This window comes from Pongo abelii, chromosome 13 (assembly GCF_028885655.2).
Source record: "Pongo abelii isolate AG06213 chromosome 13, NHGRI_mPonAbe1-v2.0_pri, whole genome shotgun sequence".
NCBI lineage: Eukaryota > Metazoa > Chordata > Mammalia > Primates > Hominidae > Pongo > Pongo abelii.
This window is the reverse complement of record NC_071998.2, coordinates 54799325-54817716: the sequence shown is the minus strand read 5'-3', so window position 1 is coordinate 54817716 and position 18392 is coordinate 54799325. Positions and strand designations below refer to the sequence as shown.

Below are 18392 nucleotides of genomic sequence, written 5' to 3'. Positions count from 1 at the left end.
TAATTCCCCATAAGGTGCAATCTAAATCTCAAAAAAGCTAAGAAACACCACATCATCTATGTGGTATTCCCACCAAAAATATCTACAATGAATCTGTTAAGGATAAAACAATTACACAAATCCAAACCATGGAACCCTGGAACACTGTGTAAAATAAATGTCCCGAGTTCTTCAAAAATTGTCAATGTCCTGAAAGACAATAATAATAACAATAAAAAGCTGGAGAACTTCAGTCGATTCAAGTAGATGAAAAAGAAATAAAAATTAAATGCACTGTGAGATCCCTATTAGATCCCTGAATCACAAAAAGGAAAACAAACAAACAAAAATCTCCAGCTGTAGAAAACACTATTCACAAAATTTGGGAAATCTGAATAGCAAGTAACTATTAGAGAATAGTATTATATCAATGTTAAATTTCCCGAGTATGATTATTATATTGGGTTTATGTAGGAGAATGTCCTTTTTAGGAGATCCCTACTGAAGTAATTAGGAGTAAAGCTCAGTGATATCTGCAACCATCTGTCAAATGGTTCTGCAACAATAGGCAGGAAAACAAAGAATCCCCAAAGTCAGAGAGAGAGAGAAAGAGAGACAGAGAGAGAGAGAGAAAGAGCAAGAAAGAGAAGGAACGAAGGAAGGAAGGGAGGGAGGGAGGGAAACAAAAGAAGGAAGGAAGGAAAGAAAGGCAAAATATTGACAATGCGTGAATATAAGTGCAGGGTACATTCATGGGTATTCATTGTACTATTCTTGCCATTCTTTATATGTTACAAACTTTCAAAAGGAGGAATAAAAAATACAAAATAAAATGTTTAAAAAAGACAAACACACAAACCTCAAGCAGCAGGAGCAGCTAAGGAACTTGTCCACAGCCAAACAGTTAGCAACTGTCAGAACTGAGATGCAAATTTCAGGCATTTGGGTTGTGATATTGTTGTCTTTGATTCTGATAATAATTAAAATCTTTTTCTACATGTATTCTTTTAAAGGCTGTGTACAAAAAGGAGACTCAATGATTGTTTTTGTCTTATATTCTCGGTAAGAGTTGTTATGACTATACATAAGGAGGTGCAGTGTAGGGAGGTTCCGATTGATCATTCCTGAGCTTCACGACATTGTGGAGTAAGATTCTCAGCCAGGCAGAATGAAATGAGATGATGAAAAGTCCATGGCTAATATCATTTAGAACCCAACAGAAAACTACATAAAATACTTTTTTTTTTTAAAAAAAAGGAATATATATAGAAATATATCAGATAAGTGGAAGAAAAGATTTTCTGTCTCCAATGTCTGTGAACTTAATGGATGGTTATCATTTGCGCTGCTTTGCTGACAGATCTTGTGGGAGGAGGCTAATGATTTGTTTACACTTTACCTTGTGCATAGAACTGTTTTTAAGAACTCCAGCATCTTCTGATTCATATTTCTAACTGCCAATCAGACATATCCACATGGATCTTTTATAATCACCTAAAGTTCAAACTCCTAAAGTCAGTTTACTGTTCCCTCTTCTTCCCCTTCTCCTCCACTCAATATTGTTTTTTCCTCCACACTACTACACTCTTTTTGTATTTTTCAGTTTCTATTAATGACACAATCTTGGTGTCTAGGGGTAAAACTTATAAATGAATTTTGGTCCCTCCTCTTTGCTCCACATATATATTAATGATTAGTAATTCTGCCTCCTAAATAATTGCTCTTGAATAAATTCTCCATCCTCACTGCTTTGCCTTGCTTCAAGTAACCATATTGCTTACAAGGCCTCCTGCAATATTCTTCTCCTTGTTTTTCCCGTCTCTCCTTCCAGGTTCAGTTACTCAACTATCTTGTCACCTGAATTCTTTTGCTGTAATGTCAATCTGATTGTGTTTCTCTCTTAACAAAGAGCCTATAATGGTTCTTCACTCCTAGCAGGATAAGGGGCAAATTCCTTAGCATCAAATACACAATTCCACATGAGCCAACCTAATATTATCTGACTTCATCAGCCATGTATGCCTGGATGCTGTCATCCCAAGCTACTGAGACCTTCCCTGATGGTGTCCTTTCTGTTCCTCACATCTTGCATATGTTCTTCTTGCTGCCTGGGATGCTGTGCCCCATTGAGGCATCCAGAAAAGCCTGTCTTCCTTCAATGCCTACATCACTGTGTCTTTCTTTCCCTCACTCCCTGAGACAGATTTAGAGACATCCTCTTTAGGCTCCTGTGGATCTCTATTATATCATTTAACCAAACAGCCTTACTATACTTCATTTGAATGCCTATCCTCACCATTCAAACCTGTAAGGGCAGGAGCATGTTTTAATAACTTTTTGGACTCCAGCATCCAACACAGTGTCTGACACATAGAAAGTATTCAACAGACATTCATTAAACAAAATAATATTAATAAAGGAAGAAAGTCATAAACAATAAAATATATATGGTTTATCAGAATTAAAACCACATATTACCAAACTCATAGGTCAGGCCAACAATGATGGAACCAGACATTGCTGGTGAAATCAAAGATACAAAACTTTTATTCCTGCTGCCTATTCAACCCATTATTTTGTTCAACAATTGCCCACCACTCCAAGCTTGCGCAGGGTTCCTACAAGAACTTATTTCTCCTCTGGATGTCTGGGAGTAACCAGGTAGGTCAACTCAAGCCAGATGACAAGTGGAGAGAAGTGACAAGAGGTGTGTTGGACAGCTCGGAGAGGACTGAAGCATCCAATCTCCTTCCAAAGCTACGTGTACTGATGCAGCCATACACTTGCCCTCAGGCAAGAGAAGTTCATTACAGCCTGCTCCACAAAAAGGGGAAGGAGATGGAGAAGCAAGAGATGCAGACTCTTATTTTGGTCTGTGGTCCACAGAAGCACACAAGAGATTGGGAAACAGAAGTATGAAGGGCCTCGAAAGGCCTCTGGGGCCAATAAAGAATTCAGGAGTAAAAATATTATGAAGATCATGGTTGTTTAAACATTTTCTCCCAGAAGTCCTTTATGAGACAGATATTAATATAAAGTATTCAATGAGCAGCCTATATAAAATCCCATGCCTTAACAATACTGATTTATGTGGTGAGGGCACCATCTGACATCGGGAAGTGTTTCGACCTGCATATACATTACCTTAAAATTGGGTCTCTGAAACAGACCGAGGAAAGGTAGAAAGACAGGGAAATTCTGGTGTGTTTCCAGCATCTGAAACTTCGGCTGGCTATTGCCACTATCATTTCATTTGTTTTCCCGTGGAAAAATGAAACAGATAATGAGATATTTGGTCCACGTGCTTTGTGTATGTACTTTTAAAATGTCACCTTTGGGTAACTCAACCCACCAACGGATTATTAATAAAATTCAGCAACTGTCAAAGCACTTCTCCGTGAAGGGAGGTTTGGCAGCGACACCTATTAGGAGAGAGAGACAGATGGCCTTACCTATCAGCTCCTGCGTCCACAGCTGTGAGTGGAGGTAACTGGGAGGAGGGGTTGTGGGGGCTCCCCTGTACATTATGTCCCGGAGAAGGGTGACTGACAGGATGTGGGGGTGGTACGGCCCCAGCAGCTGTTCCACTTCGGCTTGAATAATTGCTGGAGAAAATGGGAGCTGAAATCAAGGGAGAACAAACATGAGACCGTGCCCCAAAGGAAGCCCACATTTTTTAAATACCGAAGCCTGACAGCAAGCATATTTGAGGGGCTTGTTTGTTTTTCTCTCAGTGGTTTTCAGGGAACAGTTCTCCCCTTCTTGGGTACACACAGCTTTTATTTTCATGGTGGAACAGGTTCCTCCGGAGCTCACGTTTGGCTCGCTTCAGGCTGACGTTCACGGTCTGTCTCCTAAGTGCTGCCATGCCCTGCCAGTTCCCTGTCTGGACACTGTATAATTAGTCAATCTTGTACTGTTTGCATCTGTGCCAAGGTCTCTGTATTAGCACTTTTCAGTCACAGGGGATGAGAGTCAGGTAACAGAATATTTGGTCAGCTGACTGAGAAGGGCACAGCACAGGCCTTCTTCCTCTTCTCACTGCTGCAGTGAGCCACGGTAGGTCAGCGGGGGTCCCTCTCTGTCACTGCTAAATCAATGTTAATGAGAACTGGAGCTTCCCAGATCCTAGCATGAACGTAGGATCCTGCACTCTTTTAACTTTAGAGTCTAACTAACCCAGAGAATTTTCCTGATGGTGTGATGAATATACTTGGCCTTCATCAAAGAGGAGTCTCTCAAACTACGAAAACACAGCTTCGGGATCTTCCCCCACTGTTGCCCATTATGACACAGAGAGTGAGTTACAGTCCCATTCGTATGGGCAGCCTAGCCTTCGAGAACGGTATGTGACCTCAAACGTGAATATGTGCCCATTTAGATCAGCTAATGGGTACGATGTCACAGAAGAAACTGGGGCTTGTCACTTTCACAGTCTATCAGAAAGGTTCCCTCAGTGTCTGGGACCTACTCCGTAGACATCTCATTATGCTGCAATCATAGCAGCAGCATTAGGCTGATTCTCTTTAACTTCCTTCTTTGTACAAAGTTATGCTGAGCTCCATACCCATTTCTGTTCTTTTTGAACTTACTCTACTAATATCAGAGAATAAATGGATTTAAAAAAAAATAAATCAGGTTCAGGATTAAGAAAGAGAAGCCACATTATCGAAAAGATTTGAGGGTTTAAAAGTTCAGGGAGTTGTATTTTTATACCAGTACCACTTTTCCCCAACCTCTCCAGGATAGAATAAGTACCCCAGATGACCTAGCCCCCAAAAGCTTAATCCAATGGAACAAGAGTTCAAGTATTTCAAGGAACATGTGAAGAGGCAGAATTACCATCTTCCCGCTCAAAAAGCTACTGACAAGGGTGTGATCTGATTTGAAGGGTTTATTTCTGGTAAATCAGCATTCTGTCAGGTTAACTCTTGTCCTCAGAAGCCTGTACCTACCACAGTCCTCCAAAGAGGTGGTGAGGCCTGAAAATGCTTACCAGCTCAGAAAGGCAAGGCTGAGCTTCTGTTGTGTGCGTCAGCTTCCATACAAGTTGCATATTTGCAAACTCGCTAGAGTCACCTTATGAATCACTAACCTCATTTATGCTCAGCTAGCTCAGGGAACCACAATTCTGCTTGTATTCCAAATAATAATTTTACCCAGGGGAGAAGGCTGTTTGGATTGACTGTGGCAATAGTTTCAAAACTGGTTGTTTGTCAGCATGGAGCTTGGTGTTTTATATACTATTCCAAAATCTAATGGAATAATAAAGGTCACAGAGATACTGTGAAAACACAGCTAACTTTTTTTTTTCTGCTTCAGTGTAGAAATGTGAGTTCTCCTATTTAATTTGTTGTAGTTGCTGAATACACCCAGTATTTATTTTTCCCCAGAGGTTTTTTTGTATGTATGTGCATGTGTTTATCACAAGGGAAGCATTGCCCCTGCTGTTTACAACCCAATGGGCAACAAGGAAGCTTGGTGTCCACACTCTGTGCTCTACTCTATGGTCCAACAGAAAGTGTGCTGCTACTCAGAGGTCTATATTAGCTATACTTGGCATTAGCTACAATGACATAGGCTGGGAAATTGGGGATTGTTTGTAGCCTGCCACTCACTCAGAGTTAAGCCTGATTTAGGACCTCTCCTTCATTCCATTTAACAGCCAGGAAAAACCATCCATCATCCACCTGCCCATCATCCATCTGTTTACCCATCTATCATTCAGCCATTATTTTTATATTCCATATTGATTAAGTGTCTATTACGTGCTTGATACTCTACTATATGTGGGTTCCTGCCCTTGGGGAAACTGTAATTTAATGAAGGGAGCAGACCTCTCTATATCGATTTTACCAAAATACCAAGACCTATTAGTATAAATCACTGGACAGTGTTAAAAGCACTTTAACGCACTGTCTTATTTGTGGCCCCACAATGCATCCTAAGCTCTGGCCAAACCAGACAACTGACCACACTCAAATGTGTTATGACAATTTATACTACTGAGCTTTTTTCTGTGATGTCCTCTACCTTTTTCTACTTACTTTATTACATCTGGTCTATATACAGAGTTAACTGTGTTCTTTTTATTCTTCTCTTAGCAGGCAATTATTCCACAAATATGTATGGGGTACCTATTATTTGGCAGACATGAAGCTAGGTCCTGGGACAGGAAACAAGACATCCTTGGTGCCTGGTATCTCCAAACAGCATCAGTTCATGTTCATTGAGTAAACGAAGATGAACAAGATATAAATGCCCATGGAATCTTGGGGCTCAGTGACTAGGACAGGGACAGAAAGGAACATTTATCCACCAACTCCTATTCTTCATCTGTTGAGAGTTGCCCCATCGGTCAAGATTAATTTGCTCACACTTTGAGGGGCACATGTACCAGAGTGGCTAAATGTTCTCACAGATACCCAACATCAGGGTATCAAAGAAGCCTCAGGGCAGAAAGCCAGAGGGACATGGTGCAGTTGAGGAGAGCTGCTACCACGCTATGACTGGTGCATTAGCTGGCTGCATTAGCAAAGGCCACTAGAAACAGGTGGTGAAGGGGATGCTAGGTGGGGCACACGAGGTGTCAGATATAGGGCTGAGGGCTCCAGAATATGCCCTCCAGCTGTGTTGGTGTTGACTGACTGCCAGTCAAGCCCACGTCAACTCGTGCTGACTGACCACCAGTCAAGCCCACATCCATAGCCCTTCCTTTGAATGCTATGGCTGGTGAAGGGGACAGAAATGGGCAGTGGTCCTCTTTTAAGGCCCCATGAGAACAAGAAAGGGAGGGTTTAGGGTTCAATTTAAAATCTGGATTTGGAAAATGTACTTCTTATCTAGGGTGGAGGAAATCACTTCTCTGGAAAACAAGGTCTATGACTTGACTTTATTTTCTATAGTATAGGAAAATCTTACTTCTGGTGAGAAGGTGAGATTACAACCTAGTAGAAGCCTGTAAGTCAGTGTCTACATGACAGCACTTTGCATGCCAAGTCCAGGCCATGACTGCTCATTGTAGACGTTGCTTGTGACCAAGATGATGACCAGAAATTTGGAGGAAGTAACAACAGACACAAGCATGCTTTCCAACATTTATCCAATCCTCATCTCACATACCCTTCAAAAAAAATGGACAACACTCTGGAGTCAGAGAGCTATGGCTTCAACAGAATTGTCCTTGGTCTCTGCCAATGATCCACTGTGGCATAGGAAATGCTCTTTTACTTACCCTGACTTCTAGGAATTTCTGACCATATCACAGTCACGCATCCAGAATTCAATCTTTATTACTACAATCTAGGAATATTCTTTTATTCATTCATTCTTCCAAACACAATTTTCCAGCACCTACTCTGCACCAGGCAGGTGCTAACCTCTATTAATGTTTTAAGTCTGACTACCTGCCGACTTCATACAGACTTTTCCACCACAACATATGGTTCCAGACAAATGTTCAGGTTTTGCCAAGTGATTTTTAACCTCAGGAAGAAAATCTCCACCTTAGAGTAAAACTGTAATGTCATTCACAAAAGGAAAAACTTCCTTCCATACACATTCAAAATAATTTTCCAAACTCAACCAATAGGGCACACAATGTGGCTTATCGATCAAAACATAAGGAAGAGAGCTGATCCCTCCAGAATACAGGGCAATATTAACAAAACTGTTGTGATCAAATCAGCTGACACACACAGGCTGCCCACAGGAGCAGCCTTCATTGTCTGTGTCAACTCAGGGGTCATTACTGCTTTCAAGGCTGGAAGAGGGCTTCTAAGTGAACTTCCAGACGTAGCTGATGACTGGCAGCTGGAACAACTGATTAAGCACAGCAGAGGAACATATTGGAAATTCTTATTGCTTTTGTGATTAAGAGATGGTAGTCTCCCTAAGGAAATAAAATCCTGTTCTTGAGATGAATACGTGAGCCTTGTCTTCAGCAGAGGCCAGGTACTGGCCTCCCTGCTGCGATGGGCTTTCTCTTTCTTAGTGGCCTGGCTCACTGCAGTCTCTCATCCATCTACAGTAGAGGGAGGTGGAGGTAACTCAGTTGAGCTTTATAATTTTAACAAAGCAGCATCTGTTGATCTATGTGGTTCTCAGATGCCATCTCATAGGCTACCAGAGCATTCTAGGTTGGCACCTTTAGCTCAGGTTAATTTGGTTAGTATGCAGTTCTTTTTGTCCAAATGAAAACCATTAATCTATATTTCTAATGGGTATAAACAGGGCACCCTTGGGGTTACTTCAGCTGTAACATATTTACTGTGTGGATGGAGGGAGGCCAAGAGTGTTAGTAGCATCCCCAAATAAAGATTACTTGTCTCAGGCCATCACCAGAGCGGAGGAAGGCTACTATAGGCATTTCTTGGTAACTGTGTTTTCATCACTTCAGAGGGAAAGGATGAAGACCTCCCTTGTCAGGCTAAGGTATATTAAAAACAGCCAATATGCATTCTTGTTTAAAACTATGTGAGCAGCAAGAGTCCTGCTTCTCAAGCTTTAATGTGCAAATAAATCATCAAGGTAAAATACAGATTCTGACTCACTAGGTCTTGGGGGTGCTGAGGCTGCTGGTATGGAAAGTACACTTTGAGTAGTAAGTGCTGGGGATCCTGTCTCAGCTTCATTTCATCTTCTTGCTGCCCCTTGATACCTTGGAATCAATAGTTCAGATTTATTGAGCATTTATAATGTGCAAAGTTCTTTATAAACATTTCCCCAGCTTGCTGATTAGGAACTTGAGGCCTATTCTGGTTCCTGGTTAAGTTACCTGGCTTAGGTCACATGGCGGGCAAATAGTGGAGCTGGAATTCAAACCCGGGAAGCCTGATTTTATTAATAGATCACATGACCCAGAACACCACCCTATATTGCCTCCCAAAGGCAAGATAGATTCAAGAAAAGGCATAAAAGTGTTGTATCAGGGCCCCTGAACACTGTTTGCAAAGGCTGCTTGTTGCCAATAGCCACTAATCCCCCACCACAAACAACACACAAGTAGCTTTAGCCATCAAACTGTGGGTTAGAATGCAAAAAGGATATTCCCATTTCTGTTTCTGCCCATCCTGAAAGCAATTCAGCATTGAAGAGAGAAGTTTTCCAGCTCTGAAAATTACTTCAGGCAAGAAATTAACTGAATTATTTGGTTTAAAAAGCAAACAGCTGGTAGGAAGTGTGCTTTTTCCCAAATAAAGATTTCAGATACTTGCCAGAGGCACACTGATCCACTGCTGGGAAAAGAAGGAAGGCAGGGAAGGGTTATTCGTGAGCAATTAGTTATATGCATCCTTTACCACAAGCAAGAATGATGTTCTGGGCTGAAAGGCCACCAGTTGTCAATAATGCACCAAGGGGAGGTTTACTGGGCAGATCTGCAACCACTGAGCTGCTTTGTAAATCTGTGTTGGAGTCACTCATGGTTGCATTATGGGCATGGTGCTGCTCCTCACACAGGCTTGCTCTCATAGAAAAGGGGGAACCGGTATTACCCACACACTGTGAATTCACGTATAAGTAGTGCTAGAGTAATGTTGAGATCCTGACAAATGACATTAGTTGCTTGGTGGCTGGAACATGGGAAGAGGTATTGGCTCACCATTTATCTCTTGGGCAGTATTTCCAGGGTCAAGGCACAGAGGATAAGCTAATCAATGAAATCAGGGTAAATGAGCTTTCACGGAGACACTGAAAAGAATGAGAAGCCCCATGTGAATGGTGAGTTCAATCTTGTCTCTTTGTCTCTCTCCCTGGAGAATTTTAGAACTGGGAAAAGTTCGGGAACAGTTGGACAATAGAAATTCTGATTCCCTCAGCCTCATCAGAAATCGGGCACTTTATAGAGACAGTGTCAGTGTGGTTATTAACAGAACAAAGCATACACAATGTGAGACAGATAGACCTGAATTTGAATCTTAGCCTTAGCTATTAATAGCAATGTGTCTAGGCAAATCACTTAACCTAAGTTTCAGTTTCTTCATCTTAAATAAGGATAATACCTCACTGGACTGTGGGGAGGATTACAGAATGAGCAGAAAACACTGAGCATATGCCTGAATGCCAGTCAAGTGCTCAAGAAACCACTGTTGCTATTATTTGGCTACTTATATTACTGTAATTATTACCATTATTAATAGAACTAGGGAAAGATAAGGGTACATGTTGCTCCTAAATGATAAATCTCGAATAAAGTATGACCTCCTATCTAAACTACACATGGAAATATTCATACAAATATAAACTGTGGTGTCATTTTACAAATGCAGAAGAGCTTACATACCATTCTCAAATAAGCTTTTTGTTGTTCCATTTTTTTTTTATATGAGTTGCTATGAAGTGGGGCCTGTGAAAGAATCCTCAAGGGTTAAAATGTACTTTATTTTGCACGAGTAGAGTAATACACACCTTTTGAGTTACAACCCATAATGCATTTCAGTTTAAAAGATAACAAGTCATTTTCATGCATGACTGCACTTCGTTAAGGAGCGAAAATGGGCTGTGACTAAAATGTCAACACAATTGTCCCTCTTGAAGCTTAGTTTATCTTGAAGTATTTTTACACTTTTAGCACTTCTTTTTGTTTGTTTCTCCAAGAGCATAAAGATCCAGAATTTTCAGGATTCAAGAAAGACTTTCCCTTCAGGCATTTTGAAGAAAATTACCAATATTGGGGGTGACTCAAGTTTTGGCCCCCAATAGTGAAAATACAAGGTCTGATACCTTCTGCGGTTTTTTTTTTGTATTTCACCTTGGAGTAATTTAATTGTGTTGTCCTTCAATGAAAAATGCTCTCTGAACCTAAATTCACAAACCAGAAAGACATTTCTAGCAAGGAAAATGCCCTGTCAGGGTCACTTGGAAGGCTGCATTTGGTATTGAGGTTAATTGGAGAATGAGAGAGAGGCCTCAGCTAATATTAGCCTTGCTGCCAATGAGTAGAAGGAGCTGGTTTTCTTTTTTCTTTCTTCTTAATGTCTGAGCATTTCCCCCCTTCCCCTGCCTCTCCATCAGGAAGGGCATCATTCCACATTCTACCTGCATTAGGAAAAAGTAGCTTCTTAAGGGTTTGCACAGTCATCTCTCTAATCTTTCCCTTCTCCTTGTGGCATGAAAACTTTTAATATTGCCAATCCCTAAAAATCTATTATTTCTGCCTGTCTTTTTTTTCCTTCCCAGTTTGCAATGTAGAGTATCATTATCCAGCAGCCCTGATAAGAGGATAATGAAACAATCCCTTCTCGACTGGATCGGGTGGCTGTCAGACTAAAATGACACCACCCGTACATCCTTGACATGCTACATACAAAGCTAATTGATGGGAAACATTGGCAACTGTCTCCCATGCACCAAGACAAAGAAAACATACTCATGTCACCTGATGGGAGAGCTACCTGGCAACGGATAAACAAATGTGTTAGGGAGATGTTCTATTAAGGTAAGTGAGGGCACAGCTCTGTAGAACATGCCTATTAACTTTGAGCTTAAGCGTGCTGCTATTCTCTAGGGAACAGAAATAAATAAAGCAAAATGAGAATTTATTGATGTCTGGACAGCTACATGAATATTCAGGTTCTCTTACAAATAGATATTCCCCCATGAGCTGCAAACTTCTGCGTAGCTGCCCAATTACATTTCTACATCATGCAGCTGGATTTATAGCCAGGGAAGAGGTGTTAGTGTTTGGAAGAGGATACAGGTTTATATGCTTTTCTGGAGTACCCTGCAATACAACTAGAAGATAATGGCTGATGCCATGCACATAAATGTCAAAAGGTACCATCAAGCATTCCTAAATACCAGGTCTAATTAACTTCATGTTAGGAAAAGCTCCGGAAACATCTGCATTTCAGAACAAAGACATTTCGTTACCAGTAGAATGGCATCATCTGGCAGCTCTATCAACTTCTCTGGGACGAACCTTTCATACAGCCCTCTTAGATCTTTCCAAGCAATGCATGACACAGCTAACCTCAAATCTCCTACCTTTTCTGTCTTTTCTCCACCTCCCAACCTACCTGCTACTCACCTTCGAAGGATTCATTACACAGAAAGTCAGTAAAATAGTTGGAACAAGCAAACTATTCAGACTACCCTGTGGGAAATCTGTCATTTCCTCCTGGTCTGTGTGTTATGTTAACCCTCATTGGGGCAGAGTGGGAAGGCAGAAAAAAGGGAGAAAGATGGGGCAGATGTGGCCAATCCCTCCTGGAAGTTCTTACAGAAAGATCCCTCACCTTTTTTTGGAAATAAAAGTTTTACTTGGCCACAAAAAACAAAGCTGCAGTAAAAAATACTGGGTTCCCAATCTCCTCATTACTCATGCCTCAACTATCTCCTACCTGTACCATGTTGACCACAAAAGATATTTCCTCCCTTTCAGAGCATGCTGAGACAATCCCACTCACTCTACTTTCACGTGACTTCTAAAATCACTTCACAGTGAAGGCCTCTTGGAAACAGATTTTTAGCATAGACAGCCAATCTGATTTTTAATGCACTATTATTCTAGCCAAAGTTAAGGGATGACCTCGCAACTCTGAACTCTCTCAGAGAGCCTCTCCCTTTCCTAGATGTGTAAAATGAAGTAACAACAGCCCTTCTGGAGAATTATGGTATAGCAAGGAGCTCACAGCTTCAATTTTCATAAGCCCTGGGCGAAACTGCATCGACAATGAAGCTGGTTTTGTTATGATTCCAGAGAACCCCCTTTCCTCCTTTATTCACACTTTATTTATTGACCACAATCTTCCATTTGGCCATCAGGTGCTTCATGTTACCTCCTAGCTTACTTTACTCTCAAGATAGATGCTAGAAGGTACTCACACGCTGTCATAAATTTATGCCCATATACAACATTTTTTTCAAATAATTTTTATTTAAAGGCTTTTATCTGTATCTGGAATGGAGGGTTCAGCCTTCAGTTATATCAATTTCAAACATCCTTGTTGCTGGTAGAAAATATATTTTGAGGAAGCAAGTGACATCCCTGTTAGAATGTGACTAGACGGGTCCCTAAAGTTCAATATTTCAATTACTTGCTTTACTTTAGGCTTTCATTTATATGTCTAGGAGAGGCTTAGATTTTCGAAAACATAACCCTTGATATTCAAGAATTTGAGATACTTTCCTTTCTAGGAAAAAAATCTTGGGCAGAATAAAACCAGGACTGCCCGTGCCTCTGATCTCTCTGCCAGCCTTTAGAACCTCATAACTAGAATGGAGCCCCACCTGTCCTGCAGCAGCTTCTTCCTAAGTGAGAGCCACATTAGTCAGTGCTCCCACAATGGCCCAGGCTGCTTCTGCAGGTGTCTTCTTGCAATTTGTTGCCTTTAACCAGTAATAGTTTCATTTGAGGGCCGCTACTTTTGGGGTTCCATAGAGTGCCCTGGGAGACCTACGAGTGTTGGATAGTATATGTGTTCTAGATGCCTTCAATGGAAACAGCTTTGCCATTATCTATTTTAAATATTGGGCCTTAAAAAGTCTCCAAAAACCCATGAACTAGAAGACTACTAAAGTATTTGCTAAATCTAAAATATTATGGAGATCAATAAAATGATAAAATCTGCATGTATTACATGATCCTAAACTATCTTATAATACATTCTCCTCTTTAATTCATTTCAATTAATCTACTTTATGGATGCCTTGATTTCACTCAGTCATTTTGATGAATGTCTCAGATGTAAGTATAAAACAGGGCTTGGCAAACCTTTGTCGTAAAGGAGCAGACAGAAAATATTTTAGGCTTTGCAGGCCAAGAGGCAATGTTCACATTCTTCAGGCAACTGTTCTCATCTAAAGGCTAATAACTTTTAAAAAATTTTTACATTAAAAAATCTTAAAACCATCCTTAGTTCTCAGGCCATGCAAAAACATGGGGCAGGCCAGATTTGGCCTATGGGCCATAGTTTGCTGATTCTCAGTGTAATCATTGTTGCATGCTAACTACTAAGAACCATCATGAAAAGACTAGCGAACTGTTTGTGAAATATGAACACTAAATTTGAGGTAAGCAACAGTCAAGAACAGATTTTTTTAGACACCTTAGAGTATATTTTGAGATAAATGACATGGCCTGGAAGAGCCTATTTACAAAATGACATCAGGACCAGGGCTACATCCCAGCAATACCAAAACAAGGAATGTGTAAAATTGCACTGGCTGAGGCCATCAATCCCATTTCTCCTTTCCTCCACCTGCCTCACTCTCACAAATTCACTGTTCATTAAATTCACTTTACAAGCAGGCAACGGCACTCTGTACAACCAGTATAAGGATACTTCTACTCTTCATGGCAACAACAATAACAAAAGTCTAATTTGCAGATCAGAAAATGGGCCTTAGAATACAGAAGCTCCAGTCCTCACCTTGACTTAAATTCTTCTTGGAAGGAATGCTTTATGTCAGCACATCTGTTACTGACTACCAAGTAGTAGCACCCAGCATAAAAGACATGGATAGAAGGAGTTCTATTCACTGCCACAGACATTGACTTGGTTCACAATTAATTATCCAAGATTTTAAGCAAGAAATAAAGAAAAAAAGAGAAAAGAACATGAGCATCTGCCAATTGCTGGGGAGTGTACTAAACTCTTTTATGTTATCTCATTTAGTTCTCATAACAGTCCTATGGAGTCAGTATTATTATTATTATAGAAAAGGAAAAGGAACCTCCCCAAACTGAACATCTAGGGACTGGAGATCCAGAACTGGAGTTTAGATTTAGCTCCACATTCTTTCTGGCATAGCACGCTGTCTCTAAAAAACAAACCAAACCAAACAACAACAACAACAACAACAACAAACCCACCAACAACACTATTTTTGAATGACCAAACCCTAGTAACTATCAAAACACAATTCTGACATTGTCAGTTTGGGGGCATTGCCATCCCAGTGATGGCTTTGTAATTCCAATTTGCTTTTCTTTGGAGAGCTACAGTAGATTTCCTTAATTAAAAAATGCCATGTGAACTACTGGCGAAGTAGTGGAATACAAAATGTAAAGAAACATATTTCAGTTTTCTTTTATTCTACTGAATGATGTTGATTATATTCCCAAACTTTTAGGCTTCCACTTTTCCTTCTTTCCTCAAAAAGAAAAAAAAAAAAAAAGAAGAAGAAGAAGAAAGTAGAAAGAGGAGGAGGAAGAAGAGGAGGAGGAAAAGGTAGGTAATTGGTAATCTGTGGCATCTGTTCTCTAATTTTCAGAACTATAGCATGTATTTTTATAGTATTTAGATAAAAGCAACAATAATTACAACTATTAGATGCTGAACACTTACTATGTTTAAAGAACTCTTTATGTCATTTAAGCCAGCAATTGATCGCACTAAGAGGAAAATTCGGGTTATAGGAAGAAGTATCATTTCCATTTATAAATGTTACATTTGAGCATAGATTGGCTAAACCGATGATCACAGGGATTGTACAAAATGTGGTCAGTAATGTAATTTAAGAAAAAAGAGCCGCTGCCATGGTTCATGCTTGTAATCTCAGAACTTTGGGAGACCAAGGCAGGAGGATCACTTGAGGCCAGGAGTTTGACATAAGCCTGGGCAAGACCTTGTCTCTACACAAAATAATTTTAAAAATAAATTAGCCAGGTGTGGTGGCACGTACCTGAAGTCTCAGCTACTCAGAAGGCTGAGGCAGGAGGATCACTTGAGCCCAGGGGTTCAAGGTTACAGTGAGCTATGATCATGCCACTGCACTCTAGTGTGAGTGGCAAAGCAAGCGAGATCCTGTCTCAAAAGAAAAGACACAAAATATTGTCCATTCTTGCTTTTTGTATAGCTATGACTCCGAACCGCCTTAGTCCTCCAGAACTATGAATCCTAGATCATTACTTTCCCAACTGCAAAATCTTCTAGGGTAGCTGATGCATCGCATCTTTCATGAAGTACATCCACTTCTCAGAAATGCTTCATAGGCATCCCTGTGAACCAGCCTGAGGAGCAAATTCCTATGCGTGTTGATGAGACTTTATCCCATTTTCTTTTTAATCGTGAAGAGTTCCCCTTTCTGCAGCCACTCACTCCTAGAAGGTAGAAAAAAGGACTTTGTCTACGTCCCCAAGGAAAAGGTTCCAGTGAAGCTTACAGACCCCTCACTTCTTAAGGTAGGACTAGGTGTTAGTAGAAACTCCAGGGTAAGACTCAACTCTGAAATCCAGGGCTGATGGGCAGTGACAGTAGAAGCAGGACATGAGCAGCTAAGTTCACTAGAGAGAACAGGACTGGAGTCTCAGGAGCAAACCCAGGTTACAGCTAGAAATAGGGAGTTCTAGATGCAAGGCAAAAAAAGCAGCCTAGAAATTTAGGTAAAAAAACTAAGACTCCAATAAGACTCCAAGAAGGCAGCTGCAACTTCTGATGAATCAATGCCTGCTGTGAAGGCAGTGTTAATGGTTTGAGTCACGGCCAGGGCACCTGAGCAGGGCAGATCAGCCCATGACAATATTGAGGAAGACAGCATAAAAGCCAGTATTCTGGGACAGTGCTGATAGCTGCGTGGAATGAATAAATTCCACAATATCCTCTATTCAGTGCCTGCAATATGCTCTCTTATTACTGTAAAATATGGCAAGTAATATCCAAGTTATAATTCATTAATGTCCCTTAATTTAGAGTCTTTGCTATTCTTAAGATTTTCAGTACCCATACAAGTATAAAAAAGATGAAATTTCACTGTGGCTACAAACACCCTGAATATGAACAGTTTTTTTTTTTTTTCTTTACTCTTCACATGAAAGAGACATAACCACCTATGTTTTTCTTTCCTTGGAAGGTAAATTCAGTTGAAGCAGAAAGTCAGAACTTTAGACTCAGCAGTCTGGTTTATAACCTCTTAACCATAAAAAGTATTAGCTTCTCATTTAAGAAATTCTATCCTGAATTATCTGTTTTGCCACCTTCGTAAGACCTGCTTCAGGTACACCTCAGAGTATGATAGACCCAACCTTCTCTTCTCATATGCCAGTTGATTACTGGTGAAATTATACACATTTAATTTTTTTTTAAGTTCAGGGGTACATGTGCAGGTTTGTTATATAGATAAGCTCGTGTCATGGGGGTTTCTTGTACAGATTATTTCACTGCCCAGGTATTAAGTCTACTTGTTTTTCCTGATCCTCTCCCTCCTCCCACCCTCTACCTTCTGATAGGAGAAATAATAATACAAAAATAACCAATACTTTTCCCAATAAGGATAAAGCTACAATTGCCCAGCCTCGCTACTTGCCTCTCCTCCACAATGAGGTATGGAATTGTTTTTGCTCACCTACAAAAACATTTTTACAGCAAAACTTGCACATATTGTAAAACTGGGTAATTCAGCTTAATCTTGCATGAAAAACTAACATGAATACAAGGGAATAAGTGCATATGAAAAATTGAAGCACCAAATTAAGCAGCCTGCAAACATATAAAGGCATTAACATTAGCTGCAAACATGCAGATGTGCCCTGTGCTAGCTGGGAATCAGAATCTTCATTTTCTTCAGCTGAGTGGTTATAAGATCTCATTCTTAATAAAAATATGAGCAGTGTCATTATAACGCTGCTGTGGGGTAACAAGCAAAATATCCACCTATAGGTTTTATGTAGTGAGAAACAGAAATAGATACTACAGTGCAATTCTAATTCTAACTCCTCCCAGTCAAAATTCAGGTCATGTTTTCCCAGAAGTCATATGCCTACATTTTATGATCCAGAGCAATGGTTTTCAAAGGGTGAAAAACATTTGACCAGCAGCAGGACCTGGACCAGCAGCACCTGGTGGTGTCACCTGGGAACTTGTTAGAAATGTCTGGCAGAAATTCAGATTCTTGGGACTCACTCAGATCTTCTGAATCAGAAACGCTGGGGGTGGGGCCCAGCAAACTGTATTTTCACAAGATTTCCAGGTGATTTGATGCATACTGAAGGACTGGCTCAGGACTAGAGAGGGGGGCTCAATTAACAGGTTAAAATGACCAGTGCCTACAACAGAGAAGTATGAGGCTTGCTCCTGACCTCACTGCATTCTCCAATCTAACTCAGTGGACCATCACAGATGAAAGAGAGGTTACAAAAACTGCAAGGTTTTGATAGCAGTTCAAAGGAATGCTTCACACAGACTTTGCCAAATGTTTACCTTTAAATCCCTTTTGTGCCCCAAGTTTCCACCTCCTGACCAATTCCTAAATTGTTCTGCCGCTTTTTCACCTTTGTGAATTCCAAGCAAAGCAGTGCTTTTGAAGTTAATGCGAGTAATAACTATGCATTTTTATAATGCTCTATGTCTTTTTAAAGACTTTTATATAGTTATGTTGTTTAATCTTCACAACTCTCCTATAAAGTTTAACCTACTGGGAAATGTGTGTGGTAGTTTAGAACCCTCTAATAAATCTCTAACTTAATAACCATT

At 40.4% G+C, this 18392-nt stretch overlaps 1 protein-coding gene across 3 annotated transcripts in view; it reads right to left on the bottom strand.

Annotated features, from left to right (window-relative positions):
* Positions 1 to 18392, bottom strand: part of GLIS3 (GLIS family zinc finger 3) — a 512085-nt gene that overhangs the window by 57739 nt on the left and 435954 nt on the right. For all 3 annotated transcript variants that reach the window (XM_054519981.2, XM_009244473.4, XM_009244474.4), the window contains one exon: positions 3432 to 3600. In XM_054519981.2, coding sequence (XP_054375956.2) covers positions 3432 to 3600 — 169 coding nt within the window. The remainder of the gene's footprint in view (positions 1 to 3431; positions 3601 to 18392) is intronic.